Here is a 24,237-nt window from a genome sequence, read left to right as displayed (position 1 = left end):
AATTTATTATTATTATTATTATCGATGCATTTATGTAAGCAGCATTGTTGTTTTAACTACTTAATATATTGTTATGTGGTTTCATTTATATTAAAATGTGTATTCACTTTAAATGTATCATGTTTTTCATGTTAAATCTCGACCTGAAAAGTAACTAAAGCTGTCAGCTAAAAGTAGTGGAGTAGAAGTATAAAGTTACATAAAGGGAAGTATAAGTATCTCTTAGAAGTAGAAGAAGTATTCAGATCCTTTACTGCAGTAAAAGTACTAATACAACACTGTGAAATTACTCCACTGCAGTAAAAGTCCTGCATTCAAAACTTACTGAAGTAAAAGTACAAAAGTATCAAAACGTACTTAGAGTATCAAATGTAAAAGTACTTCTTATGCAGAATATTTATTCTAAATATATTATCGGATTATTATTATTATTGATGCATCTACTGTTGTCAAGGTAAGACCAATTCTAACTACTTAATAATAATAATAATTATTATTATTATTATTATTATTATTATTATTATTATGATAATCTTTATTTATGGAGCAATTTTCAAAACAAAAAGACAAGTTAAAAACGGACAAAAACAACAGATAAAAGTAATGTTAGAAAATTACATAATTCTGTGCAAATAAAAGGAAAGTTAAAGTTCAGGTAGAATCAGGAAAGAGTTTGTATTCCAATTTATGATTTTTTAAAAATGTATAAATAAGGTATGTTATGTTTTTTGGAACAGAGGACACAAAAGGAGTAAAAAGTCAGAGAAGCAACAGTTTATTTCAACACCACAGAAGAAGAACACTTCCTGTTTCTCATTAGAAAATAAACAGAAATCCTGCCAGTTAGAGGGCAGTTAAAGCAGTTTTCCTTCCTTAACAAATGGATTTTCATTAATTCATGCAATTGCAATTGCAAAGTGTCATGTTGGAAGAAAAAACAAAGTAATTCATTCATAAAAAGTTGCTCTGGTGATCAACCCAAAAGAGAAAAGTAAATATTAATAACTTAAATCGACAGGAATCTCAAAATCCTCGATTAGCAACTACACACTTTATGTTTTAACTGTATTGGTGATTCTTTCTCCTGTTTCTTTATCATGTTTATCATCAGAACCACAGAACTAGAACACCTCCTTCATCTCTTCAGAGTTACAGAATAACAGAAATCCTGTCACATTTTCAGATAAATCTGTTTGTATCACCTCTAACATTCAGATTTTCCTTCATTGATTCAGTTTTAGATGCTAATTTCATGTTATAGCATCTAAAACTGTCCATATAAAGGAGCTCTGGTAATCTGCCAAAATAAAAATATCCTTACTCTAGCTTTGAAAACACAGGAATCTCAACATTTTAAGTGCTTTATTTCTGTTTCTTTAGTTTAATTCAGGCTCTTTTTTACCACTGTATCCCATTATTAACATGTGAATGTGTTTGTCTGATTCTTTAGGTTGTTTGTTGTACAGAAATGGACTTCTTGGTTTAGTTTGAATTGTTTTTGATCAATCAAAGATCAATTCAATCAAAAAAAAAAAAAAACGTCAACTTGCAAATTAAAACAGTTATGCAGGTAACGTCCCTTGATTTCCTGTTGTTAGCTGTACAGCTGTACCTCAATTATACATTTCATACACAGAATATGTTTTTATTAATCAATCAGTGGAACCACTGAAGGTTTTTATAGGGTCAAACGCAGCAAGATTGACTTGGAACTCCCTGAAACAGAGAAACAATCTGTAATAATTAGTTATTTTGTTTGTTCTGATTTAAATGTGCATTAGAAAACTGTTTTGGTTTTGTTGATTTTAATCTGTGTATCATTCGTTCTGTTTACGTGACCCGGAAGTTAAACTGTTGGTCAAGTGAGCCGTCAACCCGACCAATTAAATATTAAAATAAAATTCAGTCCTGGTGCCCGTTTTTCCATTTCGTATTTTTGATCTCTAATATTGAAATATGAAAAAAACAAGCATTTTTTTCCCGTTTTTTTGTATTATAATAAAAAACAAATAACAAAATAACCAGTCAATTTTTCATTATTTGATTTCTGATTGCCAATTGAAAATGGAAAGAACGAATGATACACAGATTGATTTTACTTATGACTTATTTAAACTTATTCCTGCATTTTAATTTTGTAGTGTACGTTTCTGCACATAAAAAGTAAATAAAAATATTTGCAATATGTTGTTTTTCAGTGGAAGATGCAGCAACTTGAGAAAGGTAAACTGTGTGTGTGTGTGTGTGTGTGTGTGTTCTTGTACTTCCCACATAGTGAGGACCGGAACACGTTTTTAACCAACAGAGTGAGGACATTTTTGCCCTCACTTCTTTAAAGGCTTTTTTGAGATTTCAGACTTTGTTTTAAGGGTTAAAGGTTACATGATAATGATAATTAACTGAAACTGTATTGTGTGGTTACAAAACTAACTAAAATTATAGTGAAAATTTCCTTCATTTTCCTCTTTGTCAACTTTTTTTTCATACATAATGAAGATGGGTCAGACAAAGGAAATAAAGGCAAAATTTACTGTGACCTCTTTTAATCTCCCACCCAACAAATACCCCATTACAAAAAACTAAAACTAATAAAAACTAAACTAAAACTAAAGCATTTCAATAAAATGAAAAATAAACTAAAACTAGCAAACTCATTCTAATATCTAATTAAAAATAACTGAATTTGAAAACAAAAATTTACAACAAAATAAAACGAAAACTAATGAAAAATCCAAAACTATTATAACCTTGCAAGGGAATTCACTGTTACAATGAGGGTCCTCACAAAGATAGAAGTACAAGAATGTGTGTGTGTGTGTGTGTGTCTCCTCAGGTGAACTTTAAGGACTGTGGCTGATGGTAACCTGGAGGTTTTAAACCTGAAGCAGCTCTTTGAGGGAGTGAACAGACGGATCTTGTTGAGCAGCAGAATCAGACCAATTACAGGCTGAATTACTAAAGTGGCCACTTTACTTGTTCCTTCTCTTTTTATACAGACTACCTTCTCTCCAAAACCAAAAAACCTCCCAAAGAAAAAGCAAGTTCCTTCCGTCATTTCACCCAAAATCACATCGACGATTATTGACTCAAATGTGCAGAAACAGCTGAATGTGAATACATAAGTTTAAGTCATATGCAGAGTTGTAAATCTTCATTATGACCCGTTCTTCTGCTCAGCTTCTCTGAAAACACTGATATCTGATAATCACCGCTGGTCACGACTGCAGTTATTATGGTTCAATTATCAGCAGGTGACTTCAGCTGCAGAGAGCTGTTATTCACACTGAGACTAGACTTTAAGGAGAAAGACGGAGCCATGTTTGCAATGCAAAATATGTGTCTAAAAACCAGATAAAACAGTAAATCTGAGGGAAATGATCTTGCTGCATGGACAGATAATTTACCTTGACAAGATTTATTAAATTAAGATTATTAAATCTAGAAATAAGCATGTTGAACGCTTAAAATAAGAAAGTAACTCTTAAAACAAGATAAATGATTAAACACTTTTAAATCTAATTTTTTTTTATCTTGGTAAGACACAAATAATTTTGTTTTAAGAGTTAATTTCTTATTTTAAGGACAATTTTTTCTGTTTTTCTGACAATTTTTTTCTGTTTTTCAGAGTATTTATTCTGTTTTTCGTAGTAATTTTTTTCCTGTTTTTCGTAGTAATTTTTCCCCCTGTTTTTCTGTCTAATTTTTTTCTGTTTTTCTGACTTTTCTTTCTGTTTTTCTGACTTTTTTCACCCTGTTTTTTTTAAATTAAATCTAGAAATAAGCATGTTGTACACTTAAAATAAGAAATGAACTCTTTAAACAAGATAAATTATTAAACACTTTTAAATCTAAAGTTTTTTTTTTATCTTGGTAAGACACAAATCATTTTGTTTTAAGAGTTAATTTCTTATTTTAAGGACAATTTTTTCTGTTTTTCTGACAATTTTTTCTGTTTTTCAGAGTATTTATTCTGTTTTTCGTAGTAATTTTTTTCCTGTTTTTCGTAGTAATTTTTTCCCCCTGTTTTTCTGTCTCATTTTTTTCTGTTTTTCTGACTTTTTTTCCCTGTTTTTTTTAAATTAAATATAGAAATAAGCATGTTGTACACTTAAAATAAGAAATTAACTCTTAAAACAACATAAATTATCTAACACTTCTAAATCTAAAGTTTTTTTTATCTTGGTAAGAACCAAATAATCATCAGGTCACTCTGCTCGGGCCAGTTCATCACTGCTGGCAGCTTTAATTTATCTTGTTTTAAGAGTTAATCTCTTATTTTAAGTGTTCAACATGCTTATTTCTAGATTTAATAATGTTAATTTAATAAATCTTGTCAAGGTAAATTATCTGTCCATGCAGCAAGATCATTTCCCTCAGATTTAGTGTCTTTATCTGGTTTTTAGACACATTTTTTTGCAGTGTGGCTAAATCTCTCCATCATTAATGATCTAAAGTCTGGTTCTCAGCTCTAGCAGCAGCGTGACTCTGAGACTCTGAGAGACTTTACTTGGTTGTGGATCTCAGCTTGGATCCCGGCCGGTGGCCCTCTGGCTCCGGGTGGATGGTTCTGAAGGTCAGGTTGATGCGCGGGCCGCGGTCATGGTACTCTTTAGCCACTTGATGCTGGTGGAGACATACACAGAGAGATTTTATCTCATCAGATACAACTGTAGGGATGGGTACCGTTCACATTTGAACCGATACGGTACCGATACCTGGTACCTGGGAATCGGTATCGGTACTCAACGGTACCAATTTTCGGTACTTTTGCGTTTGAAAATATAAACTTTAAAAAATATATCAAAACAATATAAAATCCAGGATGAGCAGTGCTTTATTGTTGAGTGAACGTGCATTTTGTAACATGAAGGTTGCAGTGTTATCAAAGAATGCAGAGGAGCTCTCAGGTGGCAAAGCACGGAGGAGAAAAAAAAAAAAAAAAGGTTGCAAGTGCACGTGTGATTTGTTGTGATGACGTCGTAGCTGTGCGGCGCAGCACCGGTCAGACAGTATTGTGGGCATAGCATGATGGAATAAACAAAGTTGAGTCGGGCTGCTCTGTGCACATATCGAGGATGACGCAGGAGTCCGAGGGATTTAATTTCAGCGAGGCAGTTTGGAGTTAAGTGGCCGGTAATATTCCTGAGTTGAAGAGCGGAGTTTTAGCGGAGGACCAGAGATGCAGCAGCTAGCTGCTAGCTGCTAATGACTGGTCTACAGAAGAATGGAGAGAGCAAACGGAGTAAGGAAGGTCCAATCTGGAGACAGATGAAGGCCAAGCCCGGGTAGAGACATTGGAGAGATAGTAGCTGGAGGCGAGCAGGCCGAGAGCCGGCTGTTCGTCTCTGCACCGGGTTGGAAGAGGGCAGTAGCTAGTGGCTAGTGGCCGCGGTGAGCAGACAGGACCAGACGAGGAGGTAAATAAAAAAATAGTGCGATCGTCAGCACGCTTGTTAATCAAGACGTTAAATGAAAACAGGTTGAAATCAATGATCAGTTTAAAGGTAACGCCATTAAGGTACCGAAACATGGTACCGTTTGATTTTACTTGAATCGGTACTCGGTAGTACCGACGGAATTCGGTCGGTACCTATAAAAGTACCGAATTCGGTACCCATCCCTATACAACTGTCAACTCGTCTGACACTGTCTGTCCAACCTGGTCTCACAGAAATCCGTGGAATAGCCACGGAATCGCTCAAATTTCCGTGAAACTGACACGGATTTCGCTACAATGCAAGTTAATGACAGTCATATCCTGTGGCTATTGGTTTGTTCCAAGTCACGTGACTTTCAAGGTCCCGGCGGTCAGAACAAAAAACATGGCGGACAGTTCTCTCATTTTTAGTGAAAAATCAATATTTTGACTTAGTTTCTGCATAAAAATGGATTTTGATCACATTTCTAGCGAGAAATATATGTTTTATTTTCTAAATATTCACTCAGTGAATGTACATAATCACTCATAATCACGTATGTTGGAATAGCCACGGGATATGGCTGTCATTAACTTGCATTGTGGCGAAATCCGTGTCAGTTTCACGGAAATTTGAGCGATTCCGTGGCTATTCCACGGATTTTGAGTTAAGCGAAATCCGTGGCTATTTCACGGATTTCTGTGAGACCATGTTGGTCTGTCTCAGCTCTGACTCGAACCAATCATAAGAGATGAACAGATCCACATGAACCTGATGTCATTTTAAGTTGATGTGTAGCCATGCCAAGTAAAAGAAGTATTCAGATCCCTTACTGAAGTAAAATGTCTAGTACAACACTGTGAAATTACTCCACTACAGTAAAAGTCCTGCATTCAAAACACACTGAGGTAAAAGTACAAAAGTATCAAAATGTACTTAAAGTATCAAAAGTAAAAGGACTTGTTATGAAGAATGGACCCACTCAGAATTCAGAAAAACAGTTTAGTATTTCCTGCATGATTCCACAAATGAACAGAGACTCTAAAGGCTATGGTTGCTAAGCAACCAGGGCCAGGCGGCAGCCACCAATCAGAGCAGAGCAATCAACTGAAATTCCTGTGAAGCCACTGACAGAGGGCGAAAAACAGCAAAAAGTTATCCTCGAACAGAAAGCATTTTTGTCTAAACCGTAGCTCCTATCACTGAACCGACTTCTCTTTGAGCGTCCTGAGTTCTTCCTGAACGTCTACATATGTGTTTTTCTCTCCTTTTTACCATGGCGGTCTATGAGGCTGTGGGTGGTGTTGGTGTTCATCTGTGCATCCTACGCCCAAACTATAACTCTGACAGCTTTACCACACCAATGTGAGGGAGAAGATGAATTTTCCTACGTTTCTATGTATAAATTATTTCTGTAGAGTGTATCTGCGGCTGGAGCGCAGTTTCCAAATTAATTTTTTGACAATTTTTTCTCTCCCTCTCCACTCTAGCGATGATGTCATCCACTCTAGCCTCTCCATAGGGTTACATTGGGGGGATTTTTTTGCGTGTTTTTGCACAATAACTTGAAAACCGTTTGTCGAAACCCTCAGAAAAGTCGTAGCACACTTGTCATGGCCGAGCCGGTCGATTCGATACGTTTTTAGGCCCCGTTCACACGAGGACGCTTGCGGGTGAAAACGACAAAATATTTTATCTGAAGTGCCTTTCGTTTAGATGGTGACGGCGTTTTGGGGGCTTAAAGACGCAAAAATCTGAAACCACCCTCCAAAGTGTAAAAGTGTAATCCTCTCCTCCGTAGCGTGTCGTCTACACTGACAAGACACAAAACTCTGATCTGATCTGCTCACGTCACGTATGTGTTTACGTCACATACATGCTCCAGTACAGGAAATAAACAAACGTGGGATTATTTCCATGGTGGGACCTTCAAGCTGCTCTGGCAGCTCTAATAAACTTACAGGAGTTTTTCCACCAAATGTCCAGGATATGTACAGATAGTATTAGTGAACAGAGAAGGATCTGGAATTACCTCCATCACATTCTGGATGCAGCGATTGGTCGGAGGCGAGCCAGACGGCTGTGAACGAGACCTGGGAGATCTAGTGATGGTGGAGAACTTTGTGGAAGGAGTAGCTGATGAAAATGTGTGGCGTGAAAACTTCTGCATGCCCAAAGATGCTCTTATGGCTTTAAGTGATGCCGCCTGGCTGCATACAATCGAATTTCACACACTTTTGCGTCACCGTATGCAGCAGATTTCCTCCTGAAAACGCTCGTCTAAACACGGAATAAAAAGTGAAGACGAGACGCCACTTTTGCGTCTTCTGTTCAGACCGTCCTCGTGTGAACGGGGCCTTAGTGTATGTGCGACCAAAACTCTGGGAGGAGTAGTCGACCGGAAAAAACATAGAAGAAACAGAAGAATAAAACCTATGATTAAGCCCGGTGGATAGTATAAAGTGGGCTCTTTCAAGCACAATCAACTAAACAAAACAATGGCAGACTGCAGTGGAGAAAGTGTTGGAAATAGTGAAAAACTTGTGTTTGAAAATCATAAAACTGGATAAATGAGACTTGTATTCCACTTATTCTTGTTTTTGCAGGAACAGAAAATCCAAAAGCAGAAAAACACATTTTGTACCATTTGACATGTGGGGGAAAAGACAAACCAAGTGCTGAAACATTCGGGGAAAACAGAGAGAAAACTCCAAACTGATGTCTGGACGTTTTGCACGTGAGAGAGATTTCACACACTCCTCCTTCACACACATCTCATAAAGGAGGTGAAAGGTTCCTCAGCCGAGTCAAAGAACCCAGAGGAACAACCTGTATCCTCATCAAACACATGAAGCAGCTCCAGCCTGACGGACAGCTTTAGTTAAATATTTAGCGCTCCTTTCCAAAGCCCTCTCTCTGAGCCAGGAGGGTTTATTAAGCAGAGCAGGACTGAAGTGACAAGAGGGAGAATTAATGGACGCTGTGATCTTCTTCCTCTGGCAACATCTTTAAAGGAGACATGAAACCTTTGTGAGATGGTCGGGAGGAGTCCCATAAAACACCTGTGACCTTCTTCACTGTCTCTCTAGTTCTCACTCACTCTGTTCACACTCACACCCTTTACTTTCCTCACACTTTTTATTTTTTATTTTCACATGCTTTTTAGCGTGAGCAGCGTCATCGTTTCAGCACAACATGTTGCTAAATAAGGCTCCAACTGTCGTATCAGTACAACTCTATAAATATTTACATTACAAAAGAGTTTGATTCAGCATTTAAAACTGGAATAAAGTCATGGAAAAAATTATTAGACCATTGTTTTCTTCAGGTTCTTGTTCTTTTTAATGCCTGGTGCAACTAAAGGTACATTTGTTCGGACAAATATAATGATTACAACAAAAGTTTTATTGATAATAACCAAGAATCATTATCAATTGTCTTTTTATTGGTCATTATACGTCTTTTTTGGTAATTTTGTGTCTTTTTTTGATCATTTTGTATCTTTTGTTGGTCATTGCAGATATTTTTTGTTCATTTTGTGTCTTTTTTGTTCATTTTGTGTCTTTTTTGGTCATTTTATGTCTTTTTTGGTCAGTTTGTTTGTTTTCTTCAATGCATTTTAATGCCTGGTACAACTAAAGCTACATTTGTTTGGACAAATATAATGACAACAACAAAAAATAGCTGATAAGAGTTTAATTTAAGAGCTGATATCTAGACATTTAACATGGTTTGTTTGATAATAACCAATAAAAATAATGTGCGACCGGCTAATCTGACCGGCTTTCTTGGATGTTTTTGTTCCAGGGTCAAACACCAGCGTGGGGTGGAGCATACGGAGCATGCGTTGTCTTGTCATACATGTTGGTGTAAATCCTAGTCCAATCACATTATCTGGGTGTCCTAATCGGAGTTGGAGAACTCTGACATCAGTCAGTTATCCAGTTATAGTCAGATTAAGGCAATAATTCAGTTTTTTCTAGTGTCATGTAAACGTGTTTCTGTTCTCTCCTGTCTCATTATATATTCTTGTTTCTATGTTTTCTGCACAAACAACGTTTAACAAAATGTCAAACTAAACAGAGAGTGGCCTAGTTTAGACAGAAGTGGAGCTTGTTTTCATCTGTTCTTTCAAAGGTGGATCACAATTAGTCTGTAATAAATTCAAACACTTATTGTAATTATGTATTGTGACTGCAACTAAATGCCGTTTCTTCCTCTTCCCTCTACTCACACACACACACACACACCAGGCCACTCGCTGTTCTGATTGTAAAACAAATGAGAATCATTAATCTGAAGCTCTTCACTGCCGGACGGCGAGAGGAGGAACCTGATCGTCTGAACACAAACACACACACACACACACACACACACACACACACACACACACACACACACACACACACACACACACACACACACACACACACAAACACACACAAACACACACACACACACACACACACACACACTGGCTGAGGCGACGAGGTTTCCAGTGCGTGACTTTATGGATTCATTCATGTCAAAGCTTCCATTTTAATAATAGTTAAAGCAAAATCTTAAAGCTAAAATCTGTAATGATTAAAAGAAATCGGTCAGGTATCAGAGAGGACAGACAGTTAATGAAAATGTATAATATATAAAAGTATAATATATAAAAGTTTTTTTAATAAAAAAACTAAAAAATACAAGTATAAACCTAAAAGTGAGCAAAACACGTCCCCTTTAAAATGCACTTCAGCTCATTCACTTCTTTGTCTTTACCTGCAGACGTTTTTCTCACCAACCTTGTTTGGTATAAATCAGGGGTCTCAAACTCAAATTACCAAAATGACAGAAAAGAAGACACAAAATTACTAAAAAAAAAAGGACACAAAATTACAAAAAAAAGACACAAAATGACCAAAAACAAGACACAAAATTACAAAAAAAGGCACAAAATGACTGAAAAAACACTAAATTACTTTAAAAAAGACAAAAAAAGACACAAAATGACCAAAAAATCCACAAAATTATTTAAAAAAGACACAAAATTATTTAAAAAAGACTAAATTACTTAAAAAAGACACAAAATGACAAAAAAAGACAAAAAATTACCAAAAAAAACCCACACAAAATTACAAAAAAGACACAAAGACTTAAAAACCACTAAATTACTTTAAAAAAGACAAAATTACCAAAAAAAGACACAAAATTATAAAAAAAGACACAAAATTACCAATAAAGACACAAAATTATTTAAAAAAAAGACACAAAATTACAAAAAAAACAAAAACCCAAAAAAGTAATTAAAGGGACCTTCCACACACAACACGGTAAAGTGGCATTCATATAAAACTCACATTAAACTTTCATATCAAGGTGGGGGCCACAAAATATCGTCACTAGGGCCACAATTGGCCCGCGGGCCTCAAGTTTGAAACCCCTGGTATAAATAGAAAAACCCAAAGACTAGTGCAAGTAGTAACCGCAACATTAAACACAAAGAACACACAGTAATCCTCAAGTAGTTTGATTGACAGGTAAACTCTGGGACACTAACAAAACCAGAATCTTTGAACACTTTTTAAAGCACTTGTTGATTTCTGCCTGATTCTGATCCCTCTCTTAGTCCAGTTGTTGGTGTTTTCATGAGTTTTTTATACGGCCTGTGATTGGTGCAGCCTACCTGCCAATCATCTTGTGTGGCTCCGTCCATCAGCAGCAGCGTGCCGTGACTCAGAGGAACCCGGATCCGCTCCACGTAGGTGTAGTCCCCGTTCTCCTCCTGAACAAAGACAGTAAAACACATGTACAAACGTCAAATAAAACACACACATTAACACTAAAAGCCACTAAATGCCACTACAGCTCGTCTGCATGGTGACTAATGGAGCTGGCCTCCGAACAATAGTTTACTTTAACACCTAAAATTACACTCAACTATTAAACACAGGCCTCTAAATACTCTGCAGAGACTAAACACAATACTGGACTTAATCCTGCTCTGTTTCCCACCACAGCACCACCTCTCTCCTTTCTTTGTTTTCCATATATATCTTTAATGGGTTGTGGAAATGTTATATATGGAAATGTTGCCTCTGAAAAGTTTGTCCATCTATATGACTCAATACTTGGTTGGGGCTGTTTGACTTGAACTACTGGAAATGGACTTTTACATCATATTCTAATTCATTGAGATGATCCTGTATATAGATTTTATATAGATTTCAGATAAAAAAATAGGGACACAGTGAGTAAAATGTGACAGGAGGAAAAAACACCCTGAAACATCTTAAGGTTCAGAGGTTAAAGTATCTAACTGACAGATTTATAGTGGTTTATATATATAAAGTATTTTAATCTTTTTTTTGGTCATTTTGTGTCTTTTTTTAATTATTTTGTGTCTTTTTTAAATAATTCTGTCTTTTTTTACTAATTTTGTGTATTTTTTTTGGTCATTTTGTGTCATTTAGGGTCATTTAGTGTCTTTTTTAAATAATTTTGTGTCTTTTTTTGGTAATTCTGTGTCTTTTTGGGTCATTTTGTGTCCTTTTTAAGTAATTTAGGCTTTTTTTCTGTCATTTTGTGTCTTTTTTTGGGTCATTTTGATACTGCCTCCATCGGCCCCCAGGTAATTTGAGTTTGAGACCCTTGCACTACACAAAAGAAAGCTTTAGTTGTTCCCACTTCTAGCCATGATTGAGCTGATTCCATAGAGCTGTATGACTTATAGATTTATATAGATTTAAGAGAAAAAGGTTCAGAGGTTCAAGTATCTAACGGACAGATTTATAATGGTTTATAAAGTGTGAATGTTACAGTGGACAGCAGTTATTCTGACCGGCGGCGGCTGCTTGCGGAGGCTGAACACTCTGGTGTCTCCCAGGCTGACGGAGGCGATGGTTGGTTTGAGTCCCAGAGACGCCTCGTCGTCGCTGTGCCAGCCGATGCTGTCGTGTCCGTCGCGGTAAAGATTACACAGCAGAGAGTTGAAGCTGCAGCCGCTCGCCTGCTGCACGGCCGCACGGAGGCTCAACAGCACCGGATGCCACTGGGAGAGTTAAAAGAGAAAGAGTTAAAACATGAAATTATTTAGAGAATTAATTAGATACATAAAAAAAAATCTAAACTATAAAAAAAGAGAAATACACGACAAGAGAGTGGTAAAAAAAAAATAATAATAATAAAAAAAAAAGATATATATATATATATTTATATTTATTAAAAAAACAAATAAAATAATGAAAGCAGTGGGAAAAAAGTCTAAGGTAAGAAATTAAGAAAAAATAAGAAAAATGTATATACATATATATATATATATATATATATATATACATTTTTTTTTCTTAATTTATATATATATTTATATAATGAAACCAGTGGGAAAAAGGTCTAAGGTAAGAAATTAAGAAAAAAAAAAAGAAAAATGTATATACGTATATATATATATATATACATTTTTATTTTTTTTTCTTAATTTATATATATATTTATATATATTTATATAATGAAACCAGTGGGAAAAGGTCAGAAAAGAAAAAAATACTATGGTAGGAAATTAAGAAAAAAAGAAAATTATATATATATATATATATATATATATATATATATATATATATATATATATATATTACATTATTTTATTTATTTAAATACATTTTTAGAATCTACTTAATACTACTTATACTTAAATGGGTAATATAAAATATATTATATAAGTAAATAGTAAATATAAAATCATAATAAATGTATAAATATATAGTCGATATATGTATAATGATTTTGGTTATTATAGATAAAACCATGTTAGATATCTAGATATCAGCTCTTAAATTAAACTCTTATCAGCTATTTCGGTTACAACAATGTATCTACTTTCTTTTTTTCTAATTTCATCATATTTCACATATAATGTGTTTCACATAGTTTGTGTGATTGCTTCTTTAGAAAAAGTGAATAATAAATAAATAGATAGACAAATAAATAAATAAATGAATACATAAATAAATAAATAAATAAGTGGATATGGTTATTGTGTGTGTTTTGGTGGATTAAAGGTTTAATAATGAGATGATGTCACCTGTGTGTTAGCAGCCATGGTGGAGCGAGAGTAGGTGTAGGGAAGTTCTCCGTACCAACAAGTCAGCCTCGGCTCCTCGTACGCCTCACCTGACACACACACGCACGCACGCACGCACGCACGCACGCACGCACGCACGCACGCACGCACGCACGCACGCACGCACACACGCACACACACACACACACACACACACACACACACACACACACACATTTTTCAAAATTTAATCCCATTGATAAATATTTACAGTCATAAAGAAGATGTTACAACTGTGTACTAATCTGGACTCAACATATTGACTTTTTGTGCTTTTTGTGTTTAAAGTAAAGCTGTAAATGTTTGACAGGCAGTAAGAATTACCAAAAAACCCTATATATTTCCCAAGCAGCCATTTCAGCTGTTAATATGTTATTTTAATAATAAAATAATTTAATACATAATGATTATCTCAGTGCAATGTTTTGTTAACAGAGTCTGAAAGTTTATTTTATTTGTTTTGGTTGTAGTTCATTTATTTATGTTTTATTTATCCAGGATATTTTAATATTTCTTTTCCACATTTCAATTCCAATGTTTAATATTCTCCAGATTTAAAAATTAAATGCTGTGGAAAAGGATGAAGTTATTATGCTCTAATATGGTTATAAAACTAAAACAACATCGTTTATCAGGATAGTTTCTGGGAAAATTATCGTCCTAATAAATGTGTTATGGTGACAGGCCTAATCAGGCCAATTTACTTTTTTAAATTACTTATATTTTATTTTATTCTAGTCAGAGCTTAAAAACTCTTAAGTCTTAGAGCTAATATATGAAAACGAATGTTTGTGCTCTGATTATTGAAATGTAAAACACAAACAGATCAGAGGTTCTGCATGTAGCAGCTCATTAACGTGGTTCTCCACTGAGGAACCTTTATCTACCTCCACACACTGTTCTCCTGCTGGATGAATGACAGCAGCTGTGGACTCTTTCTCAGTAATTGGGTCACTTAAACAGAATAGATCTTTCTCTCTCTCTCTCTCTCTCTCTCTCTCTCTTCTTTCTGCTGAATGACAACTGGAAGTAGAGCAGAAAGCTGACACACTTCTGTTCTTAATATATTTCTCTCCGGTGTTATCACACGTGTGCGATTAACATTTGCACCAGAATCTATTTGTAGCAGGTAAAGGTAAAGAAAACATCTTCTGTTTGTTCTTGTGTCTTTCTTTCTCTGGGAACAACAACAACAAGGCTGTTTCCACTACCGGACAATACCCGGAATGAGGCGGGTCTCACTCGCCGAAACGCCCCTAATTTGAATACGACTTTACGAGACTTTTTGAATCTTTTTTGAATACGAGACTTTTTTCGTCCCTGTAGAAGAGCAGGGTCGTTTTTCTCCCCTGAAAAAAGCCTGGTTACTGATTGGACAGAACGCTAATCAGGATGTGACGTAGTACTGGACGCCACAACAACACGCAACATTTGTAAAAGCCAGCGAAGCAGTGATGCCAACTTAGCGACTTTGTTGCTATAATTAACGACTTTTCGGCTCTTCTTAACGAGCTGCGGGGGCCGGAGGCTCGTTAAGAAGAGTAAGAACGAGTCGAAGCGGCACATTCCTCCTGCAGCAGTCTCTCCCAGCTGCAGTCACAGAGCAGGAGGGGATGTTAACTCCTTAGCTAATAGGCTAACAGTTAGCTCTGTAGCAGCATAGTGTGTATGTGCTAACAGGCTAACAGTTAGCTCTGTAGCAGTACAGTGTGTATGTGCTAACAGGCTAACAGTTAGCTCTGTAGCATTACAGTGTGTATGTGCTAACAGTTAGCTCTGTAGCAGTACAGTGTGTATGTGCTAGTAGGCTAACAGTTAGCTCTGTAGCAGTACAGTGTGTATCTGCTAACAGGCTAACAGTTAGCTCTGTAGCAGTACAGTGTGTATGTGCTAACAGGCTAACAGTTAGCTCTGTAGCAGCACAGTGTCTATGTGCTAACAGGCTAACAGTTAGCTCTGTAGCAGCACAGTGTCTATGTGCTAACAGGCTAACAGTTAGCTCTGTAGCAGTACAGTGTGTATGTGCTAACAGGCTAACAGTTAGCTCTGTAGCAGTACAGTGTGTATGTGCTAATAGGCTAACAGTTAGCTCTGTAGCAGTACAGTGTGTATGTGCTAACAGGCTAACAGTTAGCTCTGTAGCAGTACAGTGTGTATGTGCTAACAGGCTAACAGTTAGCTCTGTAGCAGTACAGTGTGTATGTGCTAACAGGCTAACAGTTAGCTCTGTAGCAGTACAGTGTGTATGTGCTAACAGGCCAACAGTTAGCTCTGTAGCAGTACAGTGTGTATGTGCTAACAGGCTAACAGTTAGCTCTGTAGCAGTACAGTGTGTATGTTCTAACAGGCTAACAGTTAGCTCTGTAGCAGTACAGTGTGTATGTGCTAACAGGCTAACAGTTAGCTCTGTAGCAGTACAGTGTGTATGTGCTAACAGGCTAACAGTTAGCTCTGTAGCAGTACAGTGTGTATGTGCTGCTGCTGCAGGAGGTGTTCACTTAGCGATCTCTGTTTGTTTACAACAAGCACCAGACACTCTGTGCACAGTTAGCGATGCCGGTTAATTCACGATCGCTATGTTTATGATCAGCAGAGACGCTGTGCATAATTAGCCATGCTGCTTTGTTTATGATCAGCTAGGCCTAGACGAGGAAAGATACCTAATCTAATGAGAAGTTTTGTTTTGAAAAACAAAATTTTGAACTGAGCCATGTGGGTTTTGAAAAAGCTGTTCAGAATGAAACAGATCAGGGGTGGCAATCCTGCAGGTCTCGAGCTAACCCTAACCCCCCAACAGTGGGGAGCATAGGACCCTTTTTCAGAAAAAGGGTCCTATGCTCCCCGGTATCTATTGCTACAGGGGAACATAGGACCTTTTTTCTAAAAAAACGGGGAACATCGGTCGCGGGGAACATAGGGATGACCCCCTTTTTGTAGTGGAGACACACAGAGTGAGTGGACTTCTGAGAGGGCGTGGCCTGAGACTTTCCTGGTGGCCACTCTTCCCCCTAAAGGAAACACAGCTAAGGAAAACATCTTGTGTTTGTCCTCTCTGTTGTTCTCGTGTCTTTCTCTCTCTGGGAACAACAACATCTCTTCCAGGAACCAATTCTCTCTCTCTTAGTGTGTTTTGGCCCCGTGGAGAACACGTGAAACCAAAACAAACCAGGTCTTTTTATGGCTCTCTATTACTCAGGGAGTGTTCTAAAAGAGCCCAAACATGAAAAGATGTTATCAGCTTTAACTCTTCACTGGATCCGGTTTGGAGACGTGAGCGACGGAGGGATAAACGGAGAGAGGAGGGACTAAAACAGACGGAGGACGAGGGAGAGGAGGACAACGTGCCGCTCCACCACTTCCTCCTGAAGCCAAACATCACGTGGACTCTGTTGACAAAGTCTCAGCTCTGATGGATTTAGATTACACAACTTTATGATGTGAGTCTGAAATGATCTTCCTCCTGTTGTTTGTCTGCTGCGGAGCGATCGCAGAGTCACACAGGAGAGAGAAAAGGACGTCTGTCTGACACAATGTGGGAGTTATTCTACAGGATGAAGTGATGCAGAGAGAGAGAGAGAGAGAGAGAGAGAGAGAGAGAGAGAGAGAGGGAGACAGAGAGAGAGAATATATATATATATATATATATATATATATATATATATATATATATATATCAATCAATCAATCAATCAATCTATCTATCACTCACAAATAGAGAAAGAAAGTTAATTTGTCCAATAGAAATAAGAAGCTACATTCATGTTGCTCAAGTATTATTGTTCATTTTAGCAAAAAAAAGAAAAAAGTTAAGATCATTTTTTTTTAAATCTATCTATCTATCTATCTATCTATCTATCTATCTATCTATCTATCTATCTATCTATCTATCTATCTATCTATCTATCTATCTATCTATCTATCTATCTATCTATCTATCTATCTATCTATCTATCTATCTATTTTTCCATGTACTAATATCGTGTCAAACATGGAAAAGAAAAACTTCCAAACAGTTTTGAAACTAGAAGAAAGGTGAAGCTGCTGACATCATCACAGCTCCACCCGTCTCCCTCTCACCCCGTCTCCCTCTCTCACCCGTCTCCCTCTCTCACCCCGTCTCCCTCTCACCCCGTCTCCCTCTCTCACCCCGTCTCCCTCTCTCACCCCGTCTCCCTCTCTCACCCGTCTCCCTCTCTCACCCCGTCTCCCTCTCACCCCGTCTCCCTCTCACCCCGTCTCCCTCTCACCCCGTCTCCCTCTCTCACCCCGTCTCCCTCTCACCCCGTCTCCCTCTCACCCCGTCTCCCTCTCTCACCCCGTCTCTCTCTCACCCGTCTCCCTCTCTCACCCCGTCTCCCTCTCACCCCGTCTCCCTCTCTCACCCCGTCTCCCTCTCACCCCGTCTCTCTCTCTCACCCCGTCTCCCTCTCACCCGTCTCCCTCTCACCCCGTCTCCCTCTCACCCGTCTCCCTCTCACCCGTCTCCCTCTCACCCCGTCTCTCTCTCACCCCGTCTCCCTCTCTCACCCCGTCTCCCTCTCACCCCGTCTCCCTCTCACCCCGTCTCTCTCTCACCCCGTCTCCCTCTCACCCCGTCTCTCTCTCACCCCGTCTCCCTCTCTCACCCCGTCTCCCTCTCACCCCGTCTCCCTCTCTCACCCCGTCTCCCTCTCTCACCCCGTCTCTCTCTCACCCCGTCTCTCTCTCACCCCGTCTCTCTCTCACCCCGTCTCCCTCTCTCACCCCGTCTCCCTCTCTCACCCCGTCTCCCTCTCTCACCCGTCTCCCTCTCACCCCGTCTCCCTCTCAACCCGTCTCCCTCTCTCACCCGTCTCCCTCTCTCACCCCGTCTCCCTCTCTCACCCCGTCTCTCTCTCACCCCGTCTCTCTCTCACCCCGTCTCTCTCTCACCCCGTCTCCCTCTCTCACCCCGTCTCCCTCTCTCACCCCGTCTCCCTCTCTCACCCGTCTCCCTCTCACCCCGTCTCCCTCTCACCCCGTCTCCCTCTCTCACCCGTCTCCCTCTCACCCCGTCTCCCTCTCTCACTCCGTCTCCCTCTCTCACCCCGTCTCCCTCTCTCACCCCGTCTCCCTCTCTCACCCCGTCTCCCTCTCACCCCGTCTCCCTCTCTCACCCGTCTCCCTCTCTCACCCCGTCTCCCTCTCTCACCCGTCTCCCTCTCTCACCCCGTCTCCCTCTCACCCCGTCTCCCTCTCACCCCGTCTCCCTCTCACCCCGTCTCCCTCTCTCACCCCGTCTCCCTCTCACCCCGTCTCCCTCTCTCACCCCGTCTCCCTCTCACCCGTCTCCCTCTCTCACCCCGTCTCTCTCTCACCCCGTCTCTCCCTCTCACCCCGTCTCACCCTGTCTGAGGTTGGTCTTCTGGGACCAGGGCAGCTCTGCCAGCAGCCGGCTGAACATCCAGTCAGCGTCTTCAGGAGGGAGGAATCCCGGCAGCAGACGGAGCCTGGACACACAGAGACAAGACATCAGAAAAGAAAAGATGTAAAATGACAAAAAAGACACAGAAATTGCCGGAAAAAAGAAGTGAAATGACCAAAGAAGGTAAAAAAAGCTAGAAAATGAACAAAAAAATGATTAGACCACCCATGTTTTCTACTTGCTTTCTTGTTAATTTTAATGCCTGGTACAACTAAAGGTACATTTGTTTGGACAAATATAACGATAACAATAAAAATAGCTGATAAGAGTTTAATTTAAGAGCTGATATCTAGACATTTAACATGGTTTTATTAAAAATAACCAAAATAATTATCAAGAAAACCATGGAAAATGTCTAGATATCAGCTCTTAAATTAAACTCTTATCAGCTATTTTTGTTGTTTGTTTTTTTGGGGGGTTTTTTTTGCAATTAATTGAAGAAAACAAAGGTGGTCTAATAATTTTTTCCATGACTGTATTGTGAAACAGTGCTATACAACATTAACATAGTTTTCCTGCATAACCACAATCATTATGAAGAAAACCATGTTAAATGTCTAGATATCAGTTCTTAAATTAAACTCTTATCACCTATTTTTGTTGTTATCATTATATTTGTCCTAACAAATGTACCTTTAGTTGTACCAGACATTAAATTAACAAGAAATTGAAGAAAACAAGGTGGTCTAATATTTTTTTCCATGACTGTACGTGCATTCAGTTAAAATGTGAGTTTTTACATTTTCTACGACAGCTGGGTTCATCATGTGTTGTGAGGCAGAGTACGGACACATTCAGGTAAAAAAAAATTGCTTAATATTGGATTTATGAGTTGATATGTAGGGTTAGACAGCAGGTTTGTGTGAATGCATGTCTGTTAATGAGGCCCAATGTGCATTTTCTAAAACATTAGATGTTAAACAGCCGCCACAGGGTGAAAATCGAGATCTTTCCTCCTTTTTTACTCCTTTTCCACTCTTTCCGAAGCTCATACTGATGATCTAATGATCTGTCCGGGTCACAGTCACAGGATATCCACTGAGTTCAGCAGCTCGAGGCCTAAAAGCTAAATGGAAGTTTCTGGTTGTTGCATGTTTTACGTGCAGCACATGATACCAGATATTCAGTTTAATGTCCCCATGAATGTGTTCTAGTGGGAAACAGACAGACACAAAGAGCTGCTGTATACTGCTGCTTGTGTGATGACGCCATCTAGTGGATTTAAAACTCAATCACACATTTTTTATTACAGGCCTGAAAAAATCACTTCAAAGACACTATTATTATTATTATTATTATTATTATTGAAATAGAAACAAATTGACCACAAATAGATGTTGTCAAAAATGTTTGTTTTTTTAAAAAGACACATAATGACCACAAATAGATGTAAAAAATGATCAAAAAGACACAAAATGACCAAAAATATATATAAAAATGATCAAAAAAGACACAAAATGACCAAAAATAGATGTAAAAATGATCAAAGAAGTTAACAAAATGAACAAAAATATATGTAAAAATGACTACAAAAGACGAGGTCATGAAAAACCAAAGATATGATCGTTTTAATTTGATAGTAAAAAAATATTTATTCAAGTGTAAAAGTAGGATGGGACGAGGCAGGCGTGGCATTCTGTTAAAATGGTAAAAAGGGCTCTAATCATAAACTTTATATGTTCATATTTGTAATCTATGTTTACATTTTTCATTTCTTAAACAGTTCATTGAGCATATTTGTGGTTTTTATTGCCATAAAGAGTAAAATTTTATTTCAGATTTCATGATTTTTGTGTATTTTTGGGCTCAATATGTCAATAAAGTGGGTTAAAGTGAAAAATAATTGTCAGATCATGTTGAAGTTGTGCTGAGAAAATACCAAATACCAAACATGAGTATAGTAAATATTATGTGGTATATAAAGGGCAAATAGGCTCAGACCCCAGAGAGTTAAACTGCTAAACTCACCTGGAGACTCCTGACGGTCCGAGGCTGATCTCATGGTCTCCTGCCTGTCTGATCACAACAAAATTATACACGTAAACCGACATGTGAGTAATATAACAACAAATAACGACTCAAATATCATGGGACACGAGACAGAAACATTTAAATATATAGATATTGATAGAAAAATAACTTACTCGATCACCCTCTCTGGTGGAACGTCTCTGACCGGCTGCAAAGTAAAACAGAGAGCAGAGAAATAGTAAAAACTTCCTTATAAAACAGACTGGGAATTACAGAATTATCCCAAAGTTTAACTGTGACGTTTTACGTTTAGTTTCTACCTTCGCTGGCTGGTGAAACTCAAAAGTCTTCGGTGTTTTCTGTGGCCCACATCCCCAAGAAGTGGCAGCTGGGGGGGCAGGTTTGGGCTGCTGGCTGTTTTGAACGACACCTGGTAAAAAAACAAAAACAAACAAATAAATATTATAATAAATATATATAAATAAATATTGGAGCAGGTGGGGGTGGGAATTAAATGATGGTTGATACATCTTGATGCATGTTAATTATTTGTTTTCCCTTGCTGTGTAATTACTTTTAAAACATATCATATTTATAAAGATTAATAATCAAAATAAAGTGATTAATTCACCCCCATTGTCTTGCATTAATACTTTAGATTTAACAGGTGGAACAAACGTGGTAACTGGAAGGTTACATTGCAAAAAAAAAAAAAACTACAAGAAAAGAAACAAAAGTGTGCCTGTTCTTCTTTCAGTAAATTAACACAGAGATGTAAGGATGTAAATATAAGACATAATCTTTCAAAATAAAATCACAATCCTCTAAGAATGTTTAGGAGCAGACAGAGGGAGTCACAGACTAACAGTACAACAGTTTGAGCCTTAACCCTTCTAATGTTTCTAATTTTTCCACATTTTCTTATGTTACAGCCTGATTCCAAAATTGATTGAATTCATTTTTCCTTAAAATTATACACACAAAACCCCATAATGAAATGTTTGACCCATGTTGTGCATTAGAAGCAACAGTAGTGATACAAAAAGGGTTTTTATTCAAAAAGTAAGAAATGAAAACAAAAAATTAGGATGTATGATGATCAAAAACAAGTTGATTGAGGAAAAAACCTGAAATACTCAATGATGAAATTAATTTATTGCAAAGATATAGAAAATAAAAACTCAGTCGGGGCACTTTAGACCATGTTGTGCATCAAAGGGTTAAATCACCTGTTGGTACTGAGGGTTTTGGCAGCGGTTTGGCCCAGGAGCCCTGGACTCTGGCACGCTGACGTTTATCTGACATCACATCTGGAAAAATAGATGTAAAAATGATCAAAACAGACACAAAATGACCAAAAATAGATGTAAAAATGATCAAAAAAGACACAAAACGACCAAAAATAGATGTAAAAAATTGTCAAAAAGACAAAATGACCAAAAATATATGTAAAAATGATCAAAAAAGACACAAAATGACCAAAAATAGATGTAAAAAATGGTCAATAAAGACACAAAATGACCAAAATAGATGTAAAAATGACCAAAAAGAGTGACAGAGGAAGAAGAAATTATGTTCATCAACATGGAAACTACTTCACAGGAACACAGACGGCTGATCACTTGAGCTGGACATTTTTTGAAAATATTTTTGTACATTTTATTTTTTTTATTTTACTATTGACTAAAGTCAATATACATTAATTGTAATAGCAATAATTATAATATTTATGGTTGTGTTATGGTGGGTAATATTAATATTTATTATATAAAAACAAAATAACACAGTTTTTTGTTTTAGAGAGTGTAAAATTAAATAAATGTTTAGTTTAATCTCATTGCTAAAGGCAACAAAATATGTTTTCTTCCCTGTGAATTTAGATTTATTGGTCATTATAATAATCAGATTAATTGTCTCCAGATTAGTGTAATTCTGTGTTTCATTTCCCAGCAGAGCAAACAACGCATTCCTCAAAATCAAGACTAAATTATTAATATTATCATAAATAAATTAATATTCTCAGAAATAAAAGCACAAAACATTTCAACAGTTTCTGAACATCCATAACAGAACCCAAATTCACATTAATATACATATATTTTATTAAAAACATAGTTTTGGGATGGATAAAAAATAATAATAATAAAAATAATAATAATAACAACAACAATAATAATAATATTGATAATTGCAAATGCTGCATTCCTGATTTGTAAAATCAAATTTTCTTAAATAAAATGTATTATAAAAAAAACAAAAAATATAAAATAAAATAAATAAAAATAAAATAAATACTACTACTACTACTACTTCTACTACTACTACTACTATTACTACTACTACTACTACTACTACTACTACTAATAATAATAATAATAATAATAAATATATAAATATATATATAAATAAATTGTTTTGCTTCAGTTGTATTTTAGCCTTTTTTTTTTTAAACAGTTTTTAGCTGGAAATAAATAATAATTCAAGCATTGACAAATGCAAAGGCCTCAATCCTGATTTGTAATATTAATGTTGCTGAATAATTTTAATAGCTCGCTGTGCTAATGTATCTAAACCTGCTCAAAGTTACTTTAATAAACGCTTTTTAAAGTTAAAAATTTAAAATGAAATTACCGGTTGATTAATAATCAACCAAATCTTTAAATTACTTACCAAAATTGCTGCTAAAACGCAACCAACAGCTAAAAAGAAAAGAAATAACTCGACATTAGCTGCTGCAGCTGCGCTCTGACAGCCATGGCAGCTGTGTTACAGCAAAATAAACCCGACCCGGAACTGAGACGAGAACATAACGTTCCGGCCCGTTCCCTTTCTCTCTTTCTCACGATGGAAAGTAACTAAATACATTTTCTCAGAGAGCTTAGAGTACTTTAGAACAATTTTAAGGTACTTGTACTTTACTTGAGTATTCCTATTTTATGCTTCTTTATACCGTTACTCCACTATATTATTATAACAAATATTAAACTTTTTACTGATATTTATACCGTTTTTGACAACTTTTGTTTAGTTGCTTCTAGTAACTTTACAGGTTTATGGACAGGATTATTAATACAACATAGAAATAACCTTTTCTATTAATTCACTAAATAATACTATTATTATTCATAATAATTTATTATATTATATACTATTATATTATTAATAATATTAATAATGAAATGTGATTATATATTAAGCTACCTAGTAGTAAATTCTTTTTTTTTGTCTGGCTTTTAGTAGAGCTTTATTTATTTGTATATCTTTATAATTATTTACTATATTTTTATTTCTTTAGTGTAGTC

General features: G+C 36.8%; 1 protein-coding gene across 1 annotated transcript; it reads right to left on the bottom strand.

The window, feature by feature from the left end:
* Window positions 1–759: 759 nt before the first annotated feature.
* alkbh3 (alkB homolog 3, alpha-ketoglutarate dependent dioxygenase) lies at window positions 760–23,718 on the bottom strand. The gene is made up of 10 exons (XM_059335362.1): window positions 23,606–23,718; window positions 22,165–22,245; window positions 21,256–21,365; window positions 21,109–21,143; window positions 20,933–20,980; window positions 18,886–18,989; window positions 13,483–13,571; window positions 12,244–12,453; window positions 11,089–11,187; window positions 760–4,623 (listed from the first exon to the last, which is right to left on the bottom strand). Exons 2-10 carry the CDS (start codon window positions 22,238–22,240, stop codon window positions 4,504–4,506), a joined length of 891 nt encoding a protein of 296 aa, XP_059191345.1. The 5' UTR covers window positions 22,241–22,245; window positions 23,606–23,718; the 3' UTR covers window positions 760–4,503.
* Between the last annotated feature and the right edge of the window lie 519 nt (window positions 23,719–24,237).

The sequence above is a fragment of the Centropristis striata genome, chromosome 6 (genome assembly GCF_030273125.1).
Source record: "Centropristis striata isolate RG_2023a ecotype Rhode Island chromosome 6, C.striata_1.0, whole genome shotgun sequence".
NCBI lineage: Eukaryota > Metazoa > Chordata > Actinopteri > Perciformes > Serranidae > Centropristis > Centropristis striata.
Note: the sequence above shows the minus strand (reverse complement) of the source record. Positions and strands in the feature narration are given on the sequence as shown.